This window comes from Nycticebus coucang, chromosome 19, assembly GCF_027406575.1.
Source record: "Nycticebus coucang isolate mNycCou1 chromosome 19, mNycCou1.pri, whole genome shotgun sequence".
NCBI lineage: Eukaryota > Metazoa > Chordata > Mammalia > Primates > Lorisidae > Nycticebus > Nycticebus coucang.
This window is the reverse complement of record NC_069798.1, coordinates 52,744,038-52,768,177: the sequence shown is the minus strand read 5'-3', so window position 1 is coordinate 52,768,177 and position 24,140 is coordinate 52,744,038. Positions and strand designations below refer to the sequence as shown.

General features: G+C 40.4%; 1 protein-coding gene and 1 non-coding gene across 5 annotated transcripts in view; both read right to left on the bottom strand.

The window, feature by feature from the left end:
- WDR7 (WD repeat domain 7) overlaps positions 1–24,140 on the bottom strand; it is a 401,067-nt gene that overhangs the window by 336,504 nt on the left and 40,423 nt on the right. For all 4 annotated transcript variants that reach the window (XM_053571628.1, XM_053571626.1, XM_053571629.1 and 1 more), the window contains 6 exons: positions 20,687–20,793; positions 19,042–19,120; positions 16,940–17,114; positions 13,412–13,488; positions 12,443–12,562; positions 115–260 (listed from right to left, as the gene is read on the bottom strand). In XM_053571628.1, coding sequence (XP_053427603.1) covers positions 115–260; positions 12,443–12,562; positions 13,412–13,488; positions 16,940–17,114; positions 19,042–19,120; positions 20,687–20,793 — 704 coding nt within the window. The remainder of the gene's footprint in view (positions 1–114; positions 261–12,442; positions 12,563–13,411; positions 13,489–16,939; positions 17,115–19,041; positions 19,121–20,686; positions 20,794–24,140) is intronic.
- Positions 1,264–1,370, bottom strand: LOC128572136 (U6 spliceosomal RNA). The gene has a single exon (XR_008376049.1). It is a non-coding gene; the product is annotated as a U6 spliceosomal RNA (small nuclear RNA).

The following is a 24,140-nucleotide window of genomic DNA, read 5'->3' as shown; positions in this document are numbered from 1 at the left end:
CTGGAAGTTTTTATCTAAATTAAATATTTACACTACATATATTTTCATAATTTCATCCCCAATTCTGAATGTTTTATATCTGATCAAAGCCCTAATTTATTATTTATTGCATACCTCGCAGGTAGCTTGTAAATATAACTTTGTCCATTCTCGGTCCAAATGATTACTTTATCTGCTGATACAAAGTCCCCTCCAGTCCAGGTCTGTCCATTCTCACTAGGACCCGAACACAACAAGGAGTAGTCTCCAGCATCAAATACCTACAAAGGGTAAGAATGCATGATTCACTCCACGTTGTTGTAAATTAAATGAGATAGAGTCACATTTCAAATTACTAAAAAAAAAAAAAAAAAGTTTTATATATACACATATATATATATTTTTTTTTTTTTATTTATTTATTTTGAGACAGAGTCTCACTTTGTCACCCTCGGTTGAGTGCCATGACATCACAGCTCCCAGCAACCTCAAATTCTTGGACTTAAGCAATTCTCTTGCCTCAGCCTCCCAAGTAGCCAGGACTACAGGCGCCCGCCACAACGCCCGGCTCAGGCTGGTGCCTAACCTGTGACCTCAGGCAATCCACCCACCTCTGCCTCCCAGAGTGCTAGGATTACAGCCGAGAGCCACATGTCCCAAATCTGGCTTTTAAAGTTTGCTCCTTCAAATGAAGATAGTTTGTCAGTGAGCCTTGGAGCATGGTCACCTCACATAAGGAAAACAAACTTGGCCCCAGCTATGTGCAACCTCTCTATAAACAGACTGTGACAAGTGAGGCTAGAGTGCTCCTCCATGCAGGGATAGCAATCCCTAGACTTTCTTATCCAGAGGAAAGAAGTACTCTATCAAAGAATGGCAAATAAGTAATAAAGAATCAAGTTCTGGAATTCAGGCTTTTTTGTCCTGTTCTATTTCTATGTCCAGGAACAACATTTCTGACAATAAACTCTGACATCAAAGTAACTACCATTAATAAGGGAATTACCTTGCTTTACTTCATCAGTGTTCTAAAATATTATAATAGAAGTTAACAGACTCACTTTTACTATTTGATATTTCTCATATGCAAAAGTCAAGTCCCTATAATTTTTTTTTCTTTTTTTGAGAGGCAGAGTTTTACTCTGTCTCCTAGGCTGGAGTGCAGTGGTGCAATCAAAGCTCACTGCAACTTCAAACTAGGCTCAAATGAATCTCCTGACTCAGCCTCCTGAGGAGCTGATACTACCAGGAAGCACTACTACATTTGGCTAATTTTTTTTTGTTTTTAATATGGAACGCTTCACGAATTTGCGTGTCATCCTTGCGCAGGGGCCATGCTAATCTTCTCTGTATCGTTCCAATTTTAATATATGTGCTGCCGAAGCGAGCACCATTTGGCTAACTTTTTTTTAAAGTAATTTCTGGCCTCCCACCACAGTGCCTGGCCTAGTCCCTATAATTCCACCAGCAACAAAACCTACTGACCTTATCAGGCCTTCCATTTGTAAAGCACATCAAAGTTTACAAAGCTGCTTTACGATCATTATCTTATATGACCTTTTGACTCACTTGTAGGAGATAGATAGACAGGTATTACTCTATTCAATGGACAGGAAACAGATACAAATAAGGGTTTTATCAACTGCTCAAGGTCATGTGTCCAGTAAGTGATAAAGCTAGGACTAAAAACCGTCTTATATTAATAATTCCTAGCAGAATTGTTCTTTCTACTACTTTCAATATTTGATAAAAGTCCATCCTATACTCCGCAGGAAATCTCCCCAGGGGGAATGAGTAATTTCTCATTCCTCAATTCCTCAGTTTTTATTTTATTTTTCTTTAAAGAAAATACTGAAGTTGCTTGCGTAGAGCCTTGAAGTGAGAACAAATCCTAGCTGAATTCAACATAATTTGTGATAATATTTAAGAGTATATAACATTAGCACTACAGTAATAGCCAAGCAAAGTCCAAGAAAGAATGGAGACCAGCCTCCAGTCCTATTAGCTATTAAAAAGAATTAAAGCTATAGAAGTTAAAACAACACAATATACAATATTAATTCATGAATGGATAGATCAGTGGTTCTCAACCTGTGGGTTGCGACCCACAGGAACTATATTAAAGGGCTGAGTCGTTAGGAAGGTTGAGAACCACTGGGATAGATGAATCAAGAAGTTCGAAAATAGATTCCAGAGGAGGGAGACAAGATGGCGGACTGAAGCCAGCTTTCAACAAAGGCTCCCGTCCAGAAGGAGAGTTAAGGGACAGGAATTTAGTAAGTATCCTGGTGGACTTGAGCCTCACCAAGAGAGAAGGCTGAAGAACGCACATCAACACCGCTGAGGCAAGTTGTGATCACAAGGACGCAAACAAAAGGTACAAAATCCACCACCAAGCGGACGGGAGTCCCCCTCCCCCATGAGACCGGCTCTGGAGCCCCACAATTTAACAAGCGGGCAGTAATTAAAGGCCCTCCCACTACACTCCACGGGAAAGACCTTCTAAAAACTGGACCTACCTCCCCTACTGGGGTGCCGTGGCGTTCTCCTGCCGGACATAGGGCTGAATAAAACTTTGGGAATCCTTTGCCGGCAACCCGGAATCCCCGGCGCTCCCCTCCCGCCCACTGAGGTCTGGAGGCCTGTCCCCCAGGACTTCGGATCCTTGGGTGATTTCTCAAGGGGAGTGGACAGTCCCCGAGTTGCGACTGGTAGCATTGACTCTGAGGCCCGCGAGTGAGGAGAGGGCACCGGGCTGAGGGGGAGTCACGCCTCGCGGCACTTCCCTGCGGTGCAGTGCACCAACTCTCCCCGGGCATACGGGGCCCAAGACTGAATAAGACTCTGGCCTCCCCGCTGAGAGCTGAGAGCCCCTACTCTCACTCGGGGTCTGAGGGCCTATCCCCCAGGAGTTCGGCTCCTTGGGTGATTTCTCGAGGGGAGTGCACAGTGCCTGAGCTGCGTGAGGTCAGCGCTGACTCTGGGATACGTGAGCGAGGAGAGGGCACTCCGCTGAGGGGAAATCAAGCCTTGGCGGCACTTCCCTGCGGTGCAGTGCAGGAGCCCTCCCCGGGCACAAGACTGAATAAGACTCTGGCCTCCCCGCTGAGAGCTGAGAGCCCCTACTCTCACTCGGGGTCTGAGGGCCTATCCCTCCGGAGTTCGGCTCCTTGGGTGATTTCTCGAGGGGAGTGCACAGTGCCTGAGCTGCGTCAGGTCAGCGCTGACTCTGGGACACGTGAGCAAGGAGAGGGCACTCCGCTGAGGGGAAATCAAGCCTTGGCGGCACTTCCCTGCGGTGCAGTGCAGGAGCCCTCCCCGGACCGTAGTATTGCGTGAAACTGAATGAAACTCTAGCTTCCCCCCGCCCCACTCCCAATCCGGGTCTGGGGGCCCATCCCCCAAGAGTTCTGATTCTTGGGGGATCTCTTAAGGGGTGTGGACCCAGCACAAACTGCGGCCGCTCAGTCCTGACTCTGGGGCGCGGGACAGAGGAGAAAAGGGTCGCCTGAGTGCCCACACTAGAGCAGCAGTTCCCTGGAGGTAGATCAACAGCCGTTTTTTCTTTAACGGCAGAACGCTCACTTCTGGATATTCTGAGGCCACACCCCCTGTCTCCCTGGGCAACCAGAGGAGGCCACCGGTGTCACGGCTCACAAACCCAGAAGCCTCCAGGGCGGGGCCGACCCAGAGAGGTGTTCAGACGCAATTCTCCAGCAGCAAAGACGTTTGAACTCAAAACAGCCCGTCTCCTGTAGGCGATGACAGGAACAGAGACAGAACCTCACAAAGTTGTCTGTTCTGTTCTGTTCTGTTAGCAGCATCCATCAGGGACGGGGCTAAGCCTGAGTGAACACCTCCTTCCCATCACCTGCATCAAACACTCAAAGATGTCAGGCCCCATCTCCTCCTGCTAGATAGCGGCAGTCTGCGGGGGCCTGGCAGACTTCCTCGCGATTCAGGCAGGTGCAAACCCCTGGAGTGTCTGTTCACTGCAGGCAACTGGGTTAGCCATCTGCAGAGATACCAGTGACTGGGTCCGACGGAGGGGCAAAGTGGGGAAGGAGACGTCAACCTTCCCAGACTGCTCTGTTTGCGGGGTGGCTCCTCCTGATTCCACGCTGCACTGGGGTGAGCTGTCTCAGAGGAGTCACCAGGCCCCTGTGATCCAGTTCCCAGAGACCTCTTGAACCCTTCCACCTGAGACAAGTGCCGATTGAGACAGTTGATTCGGACCTTTTGAACTGGGCAAATAGACTGAGGACTTTTCAGGTGGTGCCCTGGGTGTGCGATTGTAGGAAGGTTTGATTCTCCTTTTCCAACTGGGGCCAGAGGTGGGCAGGCGGGGTGACTTAATTGCTGATTTTTTCACACAGCTGAGACTTCAAGCCAGAGTAGAAGTTGCAATAGGATCGAACAGAAACCAGCTGAAAACAAGACAGAACCACTTTGCTCCACCACACCAGACAGGGCCCCAGTTTCTCAGGCCACAACACTGTACGGGCCCTCGATAAAACCCCAGGGGAAAAACCAAAGGGAGTAAACCATGGGGCGGAATCAGCGGAAAAACTCTGGTAACATGAATAACCAGAATAGATCAACCCCCCCAAGAAAAGATACGGCAGATGTGATTGAAGATCCCATTCATAAACAACTGGCTGAGATGTCAGAAGTCGAATTCAGAATTTGGTTTGTAGACAAGATTAATAAAATGGAATTAGGAATTCGAGGAGAAATTCAAAAGTTGTCTCAAGAATTTAACGAATTTAAAGACAAAACCACCAAAGACTTAGACACACTGAAACAAGAACTTACAGCCCTCAAAGATATGAAAAATACAGTAGAATCCCTCAGTAACAGAATGGAGCAAGCAGAAGAAAGGATTTCTGACATTGAAGATAAAGTCTTCGAACGCTCCCAATCTCTCAAAGACGAAGAGAAATGGAGAGCAAAAACGGATCACTCACTCAGAGAGCTCTCAGATAATTCGAAAAAACATAACATAAGGGTTATAGGAATTTCGGAGGCTGATGATGTGGCAGCCAAGGGCACAGAGGCCCTTCTACATGAAATTATGAAAGAAAATTTTCCAGACATGCCTAGAGAATCTGAAATTCAGATAGCAGACAGCTTCAGAACCCCAGCACGATTCAACCCCAAAAAGCCATCTCCCAGACATATCATAATTAGCTTCACTAAAGTTAACATGAAAGAGAAGATTCTCAAAGCAGCCCGGCGAAAGAAAACTATAACGTACAAAGGTAAGAATATTAGAATAACTGCAGATCTCTCTGCTGAAACTTTTCAAGCAAGAAGAGGCTGGTCATCAACTTTTAATCTCCTAAAGCAAAAAAACTTTCAACCCAGGATCTTGTATCCAGCTAAACTGAGTTTCATCTATGATGGAGAAATTAAATACTTCAATGACATTCATATGTTGAAAAAATTTGCCATAAGTAAACCAGCTCTTCAGGATGTTCTCAGACCTATCCTCCACAATGACCAACCCAATCCTATACCACAAAAGTAAACTCACTCAGAAACTTCGGATCAAACTCCAACTTCCACACTGGCGAAAGGATTAAAAATGTCCACTGGACCTTTGAAAAACTCGATACCCAAAATTCCACCAGACTTTTCCTTACTCTCCATCAATGTGAATGGCTTAAACTGTCCTCTAAAGAGGCATAGGTTAGCTGACTGGATACAAAAACTTAAGCCAGATATTTGTTGCATACAAGAGTCACATCTCAACTTAAAAGACAAATACAGACTCAGGGTGAAAGGATGGTCATCCATATTTCAGGCAAATGGTAATCAGAAAAAAGCAGGTGTTGCAATTTTATTTGCAGATACAGTAGGCTTTAAACCATCAAAAGTAAGGAAGGACAAGAATGGTCACTTCATATTTGTTAAGGGTAATACTCAATATGACGAGATCTCAATTATTAATATCTATGCACCCAACCAGAATGCACCTCAATTTATAAGAGAAACTCTAACAGACATGAGTAACTTGATTTCCTCCAGCTCCATAATCGTTGGAGATTTCAACACTCCCTTGGCAGTGTTGGATCGATCCTCCAGAAAGAAGCTGAGCAAAGAAATCTTAGATTTAAACCTAACCATCCAGTATTTAGATTTAGCAGACATCTACAGAACATTTCATCCCAACAAAACTGAATACACATACTTCTCATCAGCCCACGGAACTTACTCCAAAATTGATCACATTTTAGGTCACAAGTCTAACCTCAGTAAATTTAAAGGAATAGAAATTATTCCATGCATCTTCTCGGACCATCATGGAATAAAACTTGAATTGAGTAACAACAGGAATCTGCATACCCATACAAAAACATGGAAGTTAAATAACCTTATGCTGAATGATAGCTGGGTCAGAGATGAGATTAAGAAAGAAATCACCAATTTTTTGGAACAAAATGACAATGAAGACACAAGCTATCAGAACCTCTGGGACACTGCAAAGGCAGTTCTAAGAGGGAAATTTATAGCACTGCAAGCCTTCCTCAAGAGAACGGAAAGAGAGGAAGTTAACAACTTAATGGGACATCTCACGCAACTGGAAAAGGAAGAACATTCCAACCCCAAACCCAGTAGAAGAAAAGAAATAACCAAAATTAGAGCAGAATTAAATGAAATTGAAAACAAAAGAATAATACAACAGATCAATAAATCAAAAAGCTGGTTTTTTGAAAAGGTCAATAAAATAGATAAACCTCTGGCCAACCTAATCAGGAAAAAAAGAGTAAAATCTCTAATATCATCAATCAGAAACAACAAAGACAAAATAACCACAGACTCATCAGAAATCCAAAAAATCCTTAATGAATATTACAAGAAACTTTATTCTCAGAAATATGAAAATCTGAAGGAAATAGACCGGTACTTGGAAGCACGCCACCTTCCAAGACTTAACCAGAATCAAGTGGAAATGTTGAACAGACCCATAACAAGTTCAGAAATAGCATCAACTATACAAAACCTCCCTAAAAAGAAAAGCCCGGGACCAGATGGTTTCACGTCAGAATTCTACCAAACCTTTAAAGAGGAATTAGTACCTATATTACTCAACCTGTTCCAAAATGTAGAAAAAGAAGGAAGACTACCCAACACGTTCTATGAAGCAAATATCACCCTGATCCCCAAACCAGGAAAAGACCCAACAAGAAAAGAAAATTATAGACCAATATCACTAATGAATATAGATGCAAAAATATTCAACAAGATCCTAACAAACAGAATCCAGCAACACATCAAACAAATTATACATCATGACCAAGTTGGTTTTATCCCAGGGTCTCAAGGCTGGTTCAATATACGTAAATCTATAAATGTAATTCAGCACATAAACAAATTAAAAAACAAAGACCATATGATTCTCTCAATTGATGCAGAAAAAGCTTTTGATAATATCCAGCATCCCTTCATGATCAGAACACTCAAGAAAATTGGTCTAGAAGGGACTTTTCTTAAACTGATAGAGGCTATCTACAGCAAACCCACAGCCAATATCATATTGAATGGAGTTAAATTGGAATCATTTCCACTCAGATCAGGAACCAGACAAGGCTGCCCATTGTCTCCATTGCTTTTCAACATTGTAATGGAAGTTTTAGCCACCGCAATTAGGGAAGAAAAGGCGATCAAGGGTATCCATATAGGGTCAGAAGAGATCAAACTCTCGCTCTTCGCAGATGATATGATTGTGTATCTGGAAAACACTAGGGACTCTACTACAAAACTCCTAGAAGTGATCAAGGAATACAGCAGCGTCTCAGGTTACAAAATCAACATTCATAAATCGGTAGCCTTTATATACACCAACAACAGTCAAATTGAAAAAGCAGTTAAGGACTCTATCCCATTCACAGTAGTGCCAAAGAAGATGAAATATTTGGGAATTTACCTAACAAAAGACGTGAAAGATCTCTATAAAGAGAACTATGAAACTCTAAGAAAAGAAATAGCTGAAAATGTTAACAAATGGAAAAACATACCATGCTCATGGCTAGGAAGAATCAACATTATCAAAATGTCCATACTACCCAAAGCAATATATACTTTCAACGCACTCCCTATTAAAGCTCCACTGTCATATTTTAAAGATCTTGAAAAAACATTACTTCGTTTTATATGGAATCAGAAAAAACCTCGAATAGCCAAGACATTACTCAGAAATAAAAACAAAACAGGAGGAATCACACTACCAGACCTCAGACTTTACTACAGATCGATAGTGATCAAAACAGCATGGTATTGGCACAAAAACAGAGAAGTAGATATCTGGAATAGAATAGAGAACCAAGAGATGAATCCAGCTACTTACCGCTATTTGATTTTTGACAAGCCAATTAAAAACATTCAGTGGGGAAAAGATTCCCTATTTAACAAATGGTGCTGGGTGAACTGGCTGGCAACCTGCAGAAGACTGAAATTAGACCCACACCTTTCACCATTAACTAAGATAGACTCTCATTGGATTAAAGATTTAAACTTAAGACATGAAACTATAAAAATACTAGAGGAGAATGCAGGGAAAACCCTTGAAGAAATTGGTCTGGGTGAGTATTTCATGAGGAGAACCCCCCGGGCAATTGAAGCAGCTTCAAAAATACACTACTGGGACTTGATCAAACTAAAAAGCTTCTGCACAGCTAAGAACACAGTAAGCAGAGCAAGCAGACAGCCCTCAGAATGGGAGAAAATATTTGCAGGGTATAACTCTGACAAAGGTTTAATAACCAGAATCCACAGAGAACTCAAACGCATCAGCAAGAAAAAAACAAGGGATCCCATCGCAGGCTGGGCAAGGGATTTGAAGAGAAACTTCTCTGAAGAAGACAGGCGCACGGCCTTCAGACATATGAAAAAATGCTCATCATCTTTAATCATCAGAGAAATGCAAATCAAAACTACTTTGAGATATCATCTAACTCCAATGAGACTAGCCTATATCACAAAATCTCAAGACCAGAGATGTTGGCGTGGATGCGGAGAAAAGGGAACACTTCTGCACTGCTGGTGGGAATGCAAATTAATACATTCCTTTTGGAGGGATATATGGAGAACACTCAGAGATCTAAAAATAGATCTGCCATTCAATCCTGTAATTCCTCTGCTGGGCATATACCCAGAAGACCAAAAATCACAACATAACAAAGATATTTGTACCAGAATGTTTATTGCAGCCCAATTCATAATTGCTAAGTCATGGAAAAAGCCGAAGTGCCCATCGATCCACGAATGGATTAATAAATTGTGGTATATGTATACCATGGAATACTATGCAGCCTTAAAGAAAGATGGAGACTTTACCTCTTTCATGTTTACATGGATGGAGCTGGAACATATTCTTCTTAGTAAAGTATCCCAAGAATGGAAGAAAAAATATCCAATGTACACAGCCCTACTATGAAACTAATTTGGGACTCTCACATGAAAGCTATAACCCAAATACAACTTAACAATAGGGGGAAGTGGGAAAGGGGGGGGTGGGTAGAGGGAGGGGAATCGGTGGGATCACACCTGTGGTGCATATTACAGGGGTATTTGCGAAACTTGGTAAATGTAGAATATAAATGTTTTGGCACAGTAACTGAGATAACGCCGGAAAGGCTATGTTAACCACTGGGATAAAAATGTGTCAAATGGTTTATGAAGTGAGTGTATGATGCCCCATAATCATATCATTGTATACACTTATGATTTAATAAAAAAATTAAAAAAAAAAAAAAAAAAAAAAAAAAGAAACGAAAATAGATTCCAATAATTTAAGAATATAGTATATTATCAAGGCACACAACAAATGAATTATTCAACAAGTGATATCAAGAACTGGGGGTCCACTTGAATAAAAATAAATTTCAGATTAAAGATTCAAAGCTATAAAGATAAAACAATACAAAAGGGAAAAGTAAAAAAGTTTTTTTAAAATTTCAGCTTATGGTAAGCTCTTTTAAAACACATCACAATTGTTTTAAAAAACCATAAATTAAAGAAGATAATTTGACTATATGAAAATTGAAAACTTCTTTACAACAATCAATACCTAAAAATGTCATTCTGGTGGGTTATAGCACTATCTTGGCAGGTTTTTGTTTGTTTGTTTAAGACAGAGCCTCAACCTGTCACCCTAGGTAGAGTGCTGTGGCATCATAGCTCCTAGCAACCTCCAACTCCTGGACTCAAGCGATTCTCCTGCCTCTGCCTCCGAAGTAGCTGGGACTATGGGAGACCACCACAATGCCCGGCTGTTTTTTTGATTGCAGCCGTCATTGTTGTTTGGCGGGCTGGGCTGGATTCGAACCCACCAGCTCAGGTGTATGTGGCTGGTGCCTTAGCCACTTGAGCCACAGGCGCCGAGCCTATCTCGGCAGTTTTAATGATGATTACTGGAGCTAAGCACCTTACTGGCCATCTGGCTTTCTTCTTTTATGAAATATTTTTGTCCATTTTCCTAACAGGTTGTCTGTATTTGTCTTCTTGATTTGTAGGGTTTTTTAATAAATACTAAACAATACTTCATTATCATATGTGTATATTGTAACTATCTTCCCTTGCTATGCAGGTGGCCTTTTCATTCTTTTTTTTTTTTTGTAGAGACACAGTCTCACTTCATGGCCCTCAGTAGAGTGCCATGATGTCACACAGCTCACAGCAACCTCCAACTCCTGGGCTTAAGCGATTCTCCTGCCTCAGCCTCCCGAGTAGCTGGGACTACAGGCGCCGCCCACAACACCCGGCTATTTTTTGGTTGCAGTTCAGCCGGGGCTGGGTTTGAACCCGCCACCCTCGGTAGATGGGGCCGGCGCCCTACCGACTGAGCCACAGGTGCCGCCCAGCCTTTTCATTCTTGTATGTGCTTTTAAAAAACAAAAAATAAAAGGCTACTCACATAACTACAAAATGGTTATACAAGGTACACGGGTAATTGGTAACTGGTACAAGATACCCCCCGCCCTGGGAGAAGAAAGGAAAGTCCCAAGGGGGGAAAGGGTGCAGAAGACAAGGTTTTCACTGTATCTTCTTGCACTTCTATTACTATTTGCATATATTTTAAATTTTAAGACCAAGGATGGAGCCCATGTAGCCTGTTCTAACAAAGTAGCTGCTAGCTTTTCCTCTCCAACCTAACTCTAAAATAGTAACAGTGACACGGATAAGGTTAAGAGGATTCCTCCCCAGCCAGTCCTTCCACTATTTGGCCCAGCTGCTTGTCCCAGAGGTTCAGTGACCCAGTCGACTCTGTGACCTATGAGGTGACAAAGCTGCTGCTGGAGTCAGACTCCTGCAGGTGTAACTCAGCAACTCCACCACCACTTGTCCCACCTCGTCAAGTTACCCATCTCCTCTGCCTCAGTTACCTCCTCTATAAAATGGGGACAGTAACAATCCCTAGTGACCCTGAATCCTGGTTTTCACACCCTTGTGTAAGTCCCCAGCCTCTTGAGTATAGGCTGGATTTTGTGACTGTTTCTAGAGAACAGAATGTGGCAGACTTGACAATATCTCAATTCCAAGGTCAGGTGGGTCTTGGGTACAACTTCTCTTGCTTGCTTACTCTGAGGGAGAGCAGCCCCTGTATTGTGAGCTGCCCCATGGAGAGAGCACGTGACAAGGAATGACTGTATCCTGCCAACAGTCAGTGAGATCTGAGGCCTCTCAAGGCCACGGGAGGGAGGTTGGAGGCAGAGCCTGCTGGAGGTGAGCCTGGGGACGAGACTGCAGTCTCAGCAGACACCTCGAATGCAATGAGCCTGAGCTACTCAGCTAAGCCATGCCCAGATTCCCGACCCATAAAAATAGGTGATAATGCATGTTTGTTGTTATAAATTGCTAAATTGGGGAGTAATTTGTTATGTAGGATAAAATAAGTAATATACCTATCCTCAGAGAGTTGTGAGGATTAAAAGAAATAATACACAGAAAGCTTTGAAAAAAGTGCTAGACAGAGAACAAGTGCTCAAAACATACCATTTCCCTGTTAAGGAAACAGTAAAGTCCAGCAACGTGGAAGTGATACACTTCTATTATTACCTCTGAAATGACAAAGGAAGACCTCCCCAACTGCAAGAAGCAGGAAAAAAGTGATAACTGGGTCTCATAACACCCTGAAAAGAAATATCCAACTTGCAAAAAACTCACTACCACTGTTTATGTTAGACTGATAAAATAATAACTAAAACAGTACCAAAAATTCAAAATTAAGATCAATAAAATAGTCACAAACTGAAACACCCCACAAACCAAAGCAAAAAAAGACAGCTACACACGGCTAAGTCCCAACCACTCAAAAGAAGACATCGAAATCAGACATGAATTCTAAATGTCTAAAATAGTCTTGCACCAAGCACTTCTTTGGGATTATCTCTGGAAGTCTCACAAACCAATTACCTTGAAGGATAAAAAATATAGCTTCTTATTTATGTAGTTATCTTACCCTCCAATATTTGGAACACACCACCAAAAGTGACCTTTGTGTGAATCCACAAAAAGAGATGCTTTGGCAATTCTGGCAATAAATTGGTTTGGATTCTTCCTCAAATATTGGCTCAGTATCCTGAAAAGACAAAGATTTATATAATTTTAGGAATAGCTTCATTATCAATTAAAATCATCACACAATGATAAAGACAAAGAAATGAAATAAAGCCCTCATTTGATGTTTTCATCATTTTGGCCCCTCAGGTTAAGAGCCAAGGTAGTAAAAAGCAGCAAAAATACACCCTACAAACAGCTGGGCACATGTCTGCAGCCACACAGCTTCTCCAGATTTATATCTTGATGAGAATCAGGGTATCATCACTCTGGACATATGATAAAAGTGTGTGGTTGATCCTAATTTTTGAAGCTATGTATGCTTTTGTTTTAAATTGAAAAAAAAAAAAAACCTAACCAATTTGTCTAGCTTGTCCCAGATTCAATGTCTAAAAATTCCTACCTGAAGAGGGTAGAATCAACATTGTCAGAAACTTGATTCTTCTCACTCACAAAAAATATAACAAGGAATTCAAGCCCCAAAAACAGAGATAGAGAAATAAAAATGACTTTGTATATTTTTTATGGTGCTTTGCTTTATGTGTTTTGTTTTACTTTAAGTTAAACAGAAGCCGCAGAGGAAAACGCCACCTCTGTTATGCTTCTCCTCCTCATATCCGGTGTAATACGTTCCTCTATTTTATATCCATGACAAAACAGATGTTGCCATCAAATGTGAAAACAATAATTCACTCACACCGTTGGCATACTAGAGGATCTTCTATATTGTGTCTATAAGAAAACTATTGGAAAAAAAATAGCTTTTTCCTTCCCCCTTAAGAAAAAAAGGGATGGGCACATCATTACTAAAATTTCAGCCTTTACTGTGTAAGAATAAAAACAGAGAATCACTCCCAGTCTCCTGTCTCACCTGAGTGCCGCTTATTTCAGAGGTAACGATCCACACCTTTAAGATGCCTGTCGCTGAGAGTGCGACGACAGTGTCCTCTAAACCAAGAAGAGAAAAGCAATCCAGGTTACAAACACAATGCCTTCTTTCTAAATCAGGCGTCCTCAAACTTTTTAAACAGGGGGCCAATTCACTGTCCCTCAGACCATTGGAGGGCTGGACTACAGTTTAAAAAAAAAACAACTGTGAACAAATTCCTATGCACACTGCACATATCTTATTTTGAAGTAAAAAAACAAAACGGGAACAAATACAATCACACTGCCTCAAGTGGCCCGCGGGCCGCAGTTTGAGGACCCCTATGCGGTTGAATAAAATTAACCAATTGTTTTGTTTTATAGGTTGCACAAAATCATAATTCTATATTCATAAAACAGAAGACAGGGTGGCGCCTGTGGCTCAAAGGGGTAGGGCGCCAGTCCCATACGCCGGAGGTGGTGGGTTCAAGCCCAGCCCTGGCCGAAAACCACAAAAAAAAAAAAAAAAAAAAAAAAAAACAGAAGACAGATTTTGAATCATAGGTTAATAAAAATTGCCAATAATTTAAAATTCCAAAATTTAGGGTGGCGCCTGTGGCTCAGTGAGTAGGGCACCGGCCCCATATGCCGAGGGTGGCGGGTTCAAACCCAGCCCCGGCCAAATTGCAACAACAACAAAAAAAAATAGCTGGGCGTTGTGGCAGGCGCCTGTAGTCCCAGCTACTCAGGAGGCTGAGGCAAGAGAATCGCGTAAGCCCAAGAGTTAGAGGTTGCTGTGAGCTGTGTGACGCCACGGCACTCTACCGAGGGCGGTATGTGAGACTCTGTCTCTACAAAAAAAAAAAATAAAATAAAAAATAAAATTCCAAAATTTATTTCTAGTTAATTGAAATTTTTTATTTCTAATCAACAGGTTTTTAATAATTTCAAATATTTTTCATTACTATGACAATAAAAGCCTTTTTTTCTTCAAAATTCATTAATTTCAATTATTCATCATGGAAGACTACAATAGCTTTATTTCTTCAAGGCACTCATTTCCCTCCCTCCCCAGTACCTCACCTGCCTTCCAGACAGTTATTGTACATTACATCCTCCATACATTGGGATCAAGACAAAGACATAATAAAAAACCTAAATTCCTAAGTTTGGAGTAAGGGACCAGTCACAGTACCATGGTACTATATGTGCACCATAGGATGAACATTAAAATGCAGGTTCCAGAGTTGGGGAGATGTCTATTTAAACAAAATCATGCCTCGACACCTGTAGCACAGTGGTTAAGACGCCAGCCACATACATCAAGGATGGCAGGTTTAAACCCAGCCCAGGCTAGCTAAACAACAATGACAACTGCAACAAAAAACTAGCCGGGAGTTGTGGTGGGCACCTGTAGTCCCAGCTACTTGGAAGGCTGAGGCAAGAGAATTGCTTAAGCCCAAGAGTTTGAGATTGCTGTGAGCTGTGATGCCACAGGACTCTACCAAGAGTGACATAGTGACACTCTGTCTCAAAAAAAAAAAAAGAAAATCACATTTTTTTCACTAATTAACCAATGAACCGTGAATAACTTAACTATCTCACAGTCAATTTGCTTATTTGGAAGCAAATATAAATGAACAATAGTACCTACTACAGTGGGTTGTTACAAAAATTAAGACATCCCACAGGTACAACACCCAGCACGTGCTAAAGGTTAGTTATTACTGTTATTAAAAGAATTGTTGGTTATTTTTAAGTAAATACTTTATCACCTTGCATAGTTGCCTAGGTAATGTAAGGCACTGGAATGCATGATTACATTTCTATGATCCCCATAAAGAGAAGTTATAACAACATGTCAATATATCTAAAATTCTCAAATATCCAGACTAGAAAATGGTAAGTGCAGATTAAAATGACATAGTTGCAATATTATAAATTAATAACATCTAGAATTATAAGGATGATACAGTGTTTTCTGTTAGTTACATTTTATTCTGTTCAGACCACAGTTTACACATATATGGAGTGAATGTAAAGTTTTAACACAGGTAAAGTGCTTAGTCACAAATAAAGATCTTTTTCAAAAGAAGCATCGATTATAACTAATATTAGAGGTGAACATGTATAATGAGTTTCCCACTGCCTGAAAAATTAAACTGAATCTCAATTTCACTGTTATGATCAGGAATAAAGTACAATATGCATAAAAAAAACTCTCTGAGATGGTTCTCATTAAAGAAACCTGCTTGATATTATTTTATCAAACATCTCCCAAACATATTTGACTGGAGAGTCCTCCTTTTTCACTAACACCTATTAGCAAAGCCCAGAACCAACACTCTGAAGAGCAGCAGGTAGGAGACGCAGAGTCCACCCACTCTCTCCCCTTGCTCATTGCTTCTCTTTAGATCTGTACCACAGTCAGCTAGGCTATTAAAATCATCTCTTAACAAGTTTGCTCTCATCTAAACCATTCTCAACAATGCCACCAAAGTGATGTTTAAAAACTGAAGTCCCTTCCAGCATTCTTTTTTTTTTTTTTTTTAGACAGAGCCTCAAGCTGTTGCCCTGGGTAGAGTGCTGTGGCATCATAGCTCACAGCAACCTCCAGCTCCTGGGCTCCAGCGATTCTCTTGCCTCTGTCTCCCAAGTAGCTGGGACTACAGGCACCCGCCACAACGCCTGGCTATTTTTTGGTTGCAGCCATCATTGTTATTTGGCGGGCCTGGGCTGGATTCAAACCCGCCAGCTCAGATATATGTGGTTGACGCCTTAGCTGCTTGAGACACAGGCGCTGAGCCACCTTCCAGCATCCTTACCAGATGCGGCCCATCATCTATGTTGGGAGCCAGCAAGCTACAGCTTATGGGTCAACTCGAGTCCACTGGCTGTTTGTAAAGGCAGTCTTATTAGAACGCAGCCAGGCTCACTCATTTACACATTGTCTATGGCTGCTTTCGTGCTATGCTACAATAGCAGAGTTGACCACATGGCCTGCAGAGCCTAAAATATCTCCTACCCAGCTCTTTACAGTGCAAGTCTGCCAACTCCTGATACACAGGGTGACGTCCCAGACACACAGGGCCCGTCCTGACCTGTTCCCTGCAACTTTGCGAGCTCGTATCTTACCACTCTCCTCATACTTCTTGCCCCCCAAAAGGCAATTTATAGTTTCTCACACATACCTATACTATTTTTAATGCTTTTGTACCTTTGTGTAGACTATTTCCTCTGCCAGAAACATCCTGATCCCCACGTCTGCCAGACAAACGCTTCCTCATCTTCCAAATCTCAGATCAGCAGCCTTCCCACTGTCCTCACGCCCCTTGTCTCTGTCCTATTTCTCCACCTTGCACGCTTTACATGCTGAACTGTCATTTGCTTATACATCATTCTCCCTTACTAGAATGTGAGCCCCATGAGTGTTCCAATCCCTTGTACCTGAAAGATAATAAGCACTCAGTAAATAGTTGCTAAATGGCTTAAATCACAGTGCTGAAGCCCCTAAAGTGCATAATCCACTGACCTTGCATTCGATGGGATCGAATGATACTCATGGAGCTAATCCAGTCCGGGGATATCTTTGATACTAAGGAGTAGAGCACTTCAAGGCTGGTAGCATCTACAACGAGGATTTCAGGGTAATGTCCATGGCATAGAAGCCTTCCTTCTCTCTGACTTCCAACAGAGAATTGGTAGAACTAAATTCATGTCAAAAGGAAAGAGATTTTTAAACTTTCTTCCTTACTTTGAATCCTTGACAAATCTGCGTTCATCAAGTTATGATGGTATTCGCCTAAATGCACAACTTCTTCAGTAATTATTTCAGGTTTTCACAATACGGGACATAGTGTTGTATAGATGTTCAGATACGTATCATGTTATATTACTACCTTTGAATACTTAACAAAAATCATTCTTCTCATGACATTTTATCCTTATTTTTGAACTTTTGGGGAGCAGAATTCATGGTAATTCTTTTAATTCTCCTCCACCATCTAAAGCAAGAATGCTGAATAAATTATTAAAACAGCTTAATAAAATCAACTTCATGAATCAAGTCAAAAGAGAAGCTCAGTTGGGTCACGAAAATAATATGCACTTTAAATGAATGAAGATAGGTGAGTACAGGCTTATATTTACTAGTTATAACCAAATAAAACTTAGAAGTAAAAAGTGATTGACAGGCCCTCAGCCTCCTTACATGTAAAATGATATAATCCTATTTAATTTGTAAGAGTGTGGAAAGGATTAAATGAAACACAATATAAGAAATGCCTATACCGTATTTGCTCGATAAATGTGAGTTCCCTTCGCTTTCATTTCCCATTGAGAACATAAATAATCACAAACTTTATGACCACCCTGTATGATTCAGTTTTCCCAACACTCATTATAGCAAACAACAAGTAAATTGAAGCATAGAGAATGTGACAACTATGAAAAAGTAAGAAAGAATGTCAAGAATATAAGTAAAAACTACAAGTTCCTGTGAAATATTCTACATATTAAGCCAGGCACAAGAAAGGGTCATTTCTTCTGAAGAGTTAGAAAGTCTTTAAAAATGTGCCCAAGGGCTCAGCACCTATAGCTCAGCAGTGAGGGTACCGGACATATACACCAGGGCTGGGGGGTTCGAACTCAGCCGGGGCCTGCCAAACAACAATGGCAACTACAATAAAAACATAGCTGGGCGTTGTGGGGGGCGCTTGTAGTCCCAGCTACTTGGGGGGCGAGGCAGGAGAATCACTTGAGCCCAAGAGTTTGAGGTTCCTGTGAGCTGTGATGGCACAGCACTCTACCAAGGGCGACATAGTGACACTCTGTCTGGAAAAAAGAAAAAAAATGTACCCAAGGACCAAATGCATGAACAACAAAAAGATATGGTCCAAAAAGCAGATCATTGTGTGTCCATCACATGTAGAATCACAAAGGTTTTTGCAAGAAAGAATGTGATTATTCAGGGTCAAGAGCACTTTCCCAAGTAGTAAAGGGGCTCTCACTCAGGTATCCAGAACACGAAGCAGCAGTGGCAGCAATTGGCGCCCTACGTTGGAGTGGCCATCCTTTTTTTCTCTGCTCCATATTGGAACAATAAGTGTAGTCTTGAGCCACACATTAAACACACAAATACTGATGAAAGCTGATTAGCAAAAAAAAAAAAAGTCCCGGGGAAAGCAGAAAGAGGGACAGAGGGAGGGGGGTGGGGCCTTGGTGTGTGTCACACTTTATGGGGGCAAGACACGATTGCAAGAGGGACTTTACCTAACAATTGCAATCAGTGTAACCTGGCTTATTGTACCCTCAATGAATCCCCAACAATAAAAAACAAAAAAAAGTCCCTGCATACTTTTCACAATAACCCACAGATAAGCAAAATAGTCCTCACAAAATCAGCCCGCAGGTGGGACCCCCTGCCCTGCATCTTTACCCGTCAGTCCCGCTTCCTTCTCACCTTCCAACTGGGCCATCTTCAGAGGAATACTGTCACCACTCCATGTCGACTCTTCTTGACCTATTACCGCTCCCCACCATTTTCCATATGAAAATATTGGGTCAATGCTTTAAAAATATTTTTAATTGTACGATAGTAATAATATGTGCTTCTTCACGGAAGTAGATACTAACCTGTATGCCAGTATGTGTGCAGGCTAATTTTGTAAATTCAATGCATCTGCCATCATTCACATCCCAGAGGCACATCTCTCTATAAAACAAAATAATAGCCAATTTTGAAACTGATTTTTTGAAAGCATTGTTCAACTTTGTCACAATGGTATAAAACTAACCTTCCACTAAAACTAACATTATTTCAGAAAGAGTGTTACACGTGCGTATAGTCATCATCGCGGGTCCTCAAACTTCCCAGTGCTTTCATCCACCATCCAACCTTGATCCAACCTCCCCTCCTCCCACCCCTACCCACATCCTCCCTGGGCCCATAGTAGGACTGCACTTGCTGGCTCCCTTTAGGCTGGCGTGGTCTTGTAAGCAGCTCTGAGCAGAGGCAAGGCCCTCCACAACTCTCTCCCCTGCCTCTATTCCAGAGACTGGCTGCTTCAGACCAGGGGGTGCTCCCCTCACCCTGAACTTCAGAGTAAGGTTAACAATAAAGCAGAGTGAAGTCCCCGAGTGACACATGAGAAGCAAGTGACAAATATGAGAAATAAACTTTTAATTTAGACTACTGAGATTTGTCAAAGTAGCTAGAAAAATGAGCACTGAAAAAAGCAAATAAAAGTTGAAGTCAACTGAATTCCAAACTTTTGCAGATTAAATACAATATTCTACTTTTGGTTCTATATTTACTGCAATTTTATTGAATTTATACCAAAAAACATATATAACAAACTAAAGATAGAACATTAAAAATCAGAAATGTCAATAAGCCTGGTTTTTTGAAGAAACAGGATTTACTTAAAAAAAGAAAACATTAATAAAATGTAATGTTCCTGACATTACTTGAATTTTCTTTAAGATGCTATTTTCCTATATTTCATAACATATAAAACAATTTTTTTAAGGCCACATTCAATTTAGAATATGCATTCTAATTAAAGGAATTATCCTTTAATTGACCAAAAGGTACTGTATTTTTATCTGATGCTACCTCTTCTTGTTCTAAAGAATTACACAAAATTCTCTTTGAGGAGGAGAACAGCTTCTTATATAATTCTCTTGAAGTGCCCCAAGTCTCTTCAATAGCATATTATATAAATATAAAATTTTCTGAGCACCAAAATGTTTTAAAAATTCCTCACATTCTCCCCCTACAACTACTGTTCAATGACCTACCTCTCCAAAAGCAAGCAACATTTCCAGAGGTAGGAACACAGCCAGATATGTTAGTGTACTAAGATCCAATAACATAACTGTGTGCACTTTCGCATGGCTTCATCTTCCAAATTTATACTAGCCTAGCATCATTCAGGTTTTTAAAGAAATCTCAAAGTGGTCTGTCAACTCAAGAAAAATACCAGGGAGATTAGTGATCATTCTTTAACTTTTACAGTATTCTCAGTTCCTCAAAAGGAAGGCAAAAAAAAGACATAAAGTATATAAATTACAATGAAAATATTATAAAACCATTAACACATAAAATTTACATCCTTAAAACTAGATTTCAAATATTTTCCTTTAGGTTTAGACAACAAAAAGTATTTATTTAGATGATAACCTAAAAGAAATATATATATACACACCCCTACTTACTATATACTGATACTAGTTATAAAGACCTAGGTGGAAAAAAAGTAAATATGAAAATACTTACCCACTTTCAGATGCACTCACAATATACTGTTTGTCACTAGAAGCACAAGCTTTAGATAAACAAGTGATTGAAGCTGTGTGACCAAATAACAGTGCGCGAGGATTAATCTGGAAATGCAAAAATAGGTTGGTATAAGAACCAAATTAAGTCAGATATCTTGTTACATAGTCAGAAACAAACTTGAAAAGAATTGCTCAGAAAACTCAAAACTCAGAACAAAAACTAGGAGCCGCAAAACAGTGAACTCTAATCCATTTAAGGCTCACAAGCATCCTACCAAGTAGTTCTGAGGTTGAAACTGAAGCAAGCTTTGACATTACTTACCCAGTAACATACAGAGAGGAGGTCAGGATTCAAACCAAGGCAAGCTTAAGTATACTGAGAAACTTTCTAGTATACTGAGAAACCAGTTAAGAATTTGATTTAGTTTATAAAACACAGTAATAGGGCCTCACTTCTTTTTTTTTTTCTTTTGCAGTTTTTGGCCAGGGCTGGGTTTGAACTCACCACCTCCAGTATATGGGGCTTGTGTCCTACTCCTTTGAGTCACAGGCGCCGCCCAGGCCTCACTTCCTTTTTTTTTTTTTTTTTTGCCTCACTTCTTTTTAAATGATAACTTCATTGATCAGAGAGCAATTTTAGAGTCTCTGGATTCACATTTCCAAACTCAGAAAACAGAAGATAGTACCTTCCCACAAGGCTGTCAATATTAACCATCAGGAACTAATAACCTTCACAGATCACTGACTTAGCGACATGGCCAAACGGAAAGGATGGCTTAAAATACTATTCTAAAAACAACCTAGCACCAAGACTCAGCCCCTAAACTTACCTACTTCGTACCATATGACACGCTGTTACTGCAGGTTACTTAAGTATATATATTTTTTAAATAAGCATTTAATATATACAAATAATATTTATAACATATATAAGGAATAAACTGAATAGCCGCATACCCAACACACGGTTTAGAAACAGAATATGATCACTATCTTTAAATCTCCTCGTGCCCTTCATGTGTCCCCCTCACAAACAACTCACCATAACAGGTTAGGAAAGCTAATTTGCTCAAAATTAAATATTCCGTAGGAAGAGTACTGAGACTGTTCTGTGACTCTGTTATAAGATAACCAAAAAAATTTCCAAGCAAATTTTTCTTGTCCATCTTTTGCAAACTCGATCATTGTTTATGGTTGGAACAGACCTAGAAAGTTTTCCTACACATCCATAATTTTCTCATACATCCAATCCCAACTCTGTACAGTAGAGCCAGTATTCTTCCACTGGAAAAAATATTCTTGGCCAAGTCTTTAATTTCCCCCAGAAAAAAAACAAAATTTACCAATACTAATGTACCTAACTCTGCTGGAAAATTCCATTTTCAATCATAATAGGATAACTAGAACTGGATTTTACCGTCACCATAAAATCTAGAAAAATGAAACAAAAATACATGAAAAATTATATCTAAATACTGAACAACAGGCAGAGAAGAGAAGGGCTACAATCCCTAAAGAAAAAGGAAAATGAAGGGGACTAGCGAAGAAATCACTAGGCTTTCTGCCAAAAGGTCCTTACCTGACTATTCTATGGGTATGCTCGAGACAGAAGAACACAAGAATATAGAGATCTCACCAAATTGAGGAGACAGAGATAGAAGTCTAGGGAGGGTAAGGCAGCTTGAATTTGCAGGGCAGAGCACCAGACAAGATGGTGATATAAAGAGAAAAGGCACAGAAATTGGTATAGGGGTCTGCTGGGATCTGTTGCTTAATTCGAAGCCATGCATGCATACATTGAACTCCCCAAGTCCTGAGACAATGAGGTGGGAGTGGTAAGCTGTAAATTTTCCATGGCTCACACAGAACAGGAGAAATTCGAGTCTTGATTGAGCTAGACAGGAGGCCTTGTTGCACATTCAGAGGCATTCAGAATAAACTCCAGAAGGGTCACACCTTAGGAACATATAGCTAGACTAGCCCTAGGATAAAGGTCCCTTTGTTTAGGAACCTCTAAAAAATGTTTTAAGCTGGTTGTTTAAAAGAGATCAAGAAAATTGATAAACTTCTAGTTAAAACTGATCAAGATACAGAGAAGATACAAATTACCAGTAACAGGAATAAAGAGACATCACCATAAATCTACAGATATTAAGATAATAGGAGGGAATATTATGGCACCTTTTGCCAATAAATTTGACAATTCAGATCAGAGGTCAGCAAACTTTTCTTTAAAGGTCTGCAAGCCACACACAGCCTTTGTCATGTACAAGGTCAGCAAATTTTTCTTTAAAGGTCTGCAGGCCACACACAGCCTTTGTCATGTATTTGTCTATGTACATAATTCTTTTTAAATCCCCTGAACATATAATGATCATTCTTAACTCAAGGACTGTACCAAAACAGCCAACTCCTAATACTAGAAAAACAGTAACAAACCCAGACAATCTCAATAGCCCTATACATTTTAAATGTATATGTAATTAAAAACCTTCTCCACAAAGGAAAGTCTAGGCTCTAGACTTTCATTGGTGAATTCCAACATACAGTTAAGGAAGAAACAAATCCAATCCTATACAAACTTTTTCAGAAAGTAGAAGACAAGAAAATACTTCCAAATTCATTTTGTGTGGCCAGCATTATCCTGATACTAAAACCAGGCAGAAATTATAACAAAACTCCAGCCCAATATAATTCATTAATCAAGACACCTCCCAAAATATCCCTAACAAAATGTTAACAAATCCAATTTAGTAATATATAAAACAGCAATACCTGATGAGGCTTATCCTGAGAAAGCTAGGTTAATTTAACATTTGAGAAGCAATGTAAGTCACTATCTTAAGAGAACAAGGGTGAAAAACCATATTATCATCTCAAAACATATAGGAAAAGCACTTTGCAAAGTTCAAAACATGTTCAGAATAAAAACACTCAGCAAACTAAGAACAATCTGATAAAAGGCATCTATGAAAAACCTAAAGCTAACATACTGAACAGTGAAGACTGCAGACATTCCCCCAAGAATAAGAACATGGCAAGACGTCCATTCCCACACTTGACTAGCAATGAGGTAAGCAATTGCAAAAAAAGAAATAAAAGGTATGCACTATGTGAAGGAAGAATTACAACTAATTTTATTCACAGACAACAGAATCAGATATAAAGGAAATCCTAAGGGACTGTCCACCCTCTTTTTCCTCTCCCACAAATCAGAAGAATAAAGTTGTCTTGGGCCACACATTAAATTCACAAGCACTAACAAAAGCTGATCAGCGCAAAAAAGAAAAAAAAGAAAAAGGTCTCTGGATACTTGTCATGACATCCAACACCACAAATAAGCAAAAAAAGACCTCATGAAATCAGTGAACAGCCTGTGGGCCTCGGATTGGACATCCCTGTGACCTAAAATAACTAGAAAAATATCTTCAAATAAATGAAACTAAAATAAA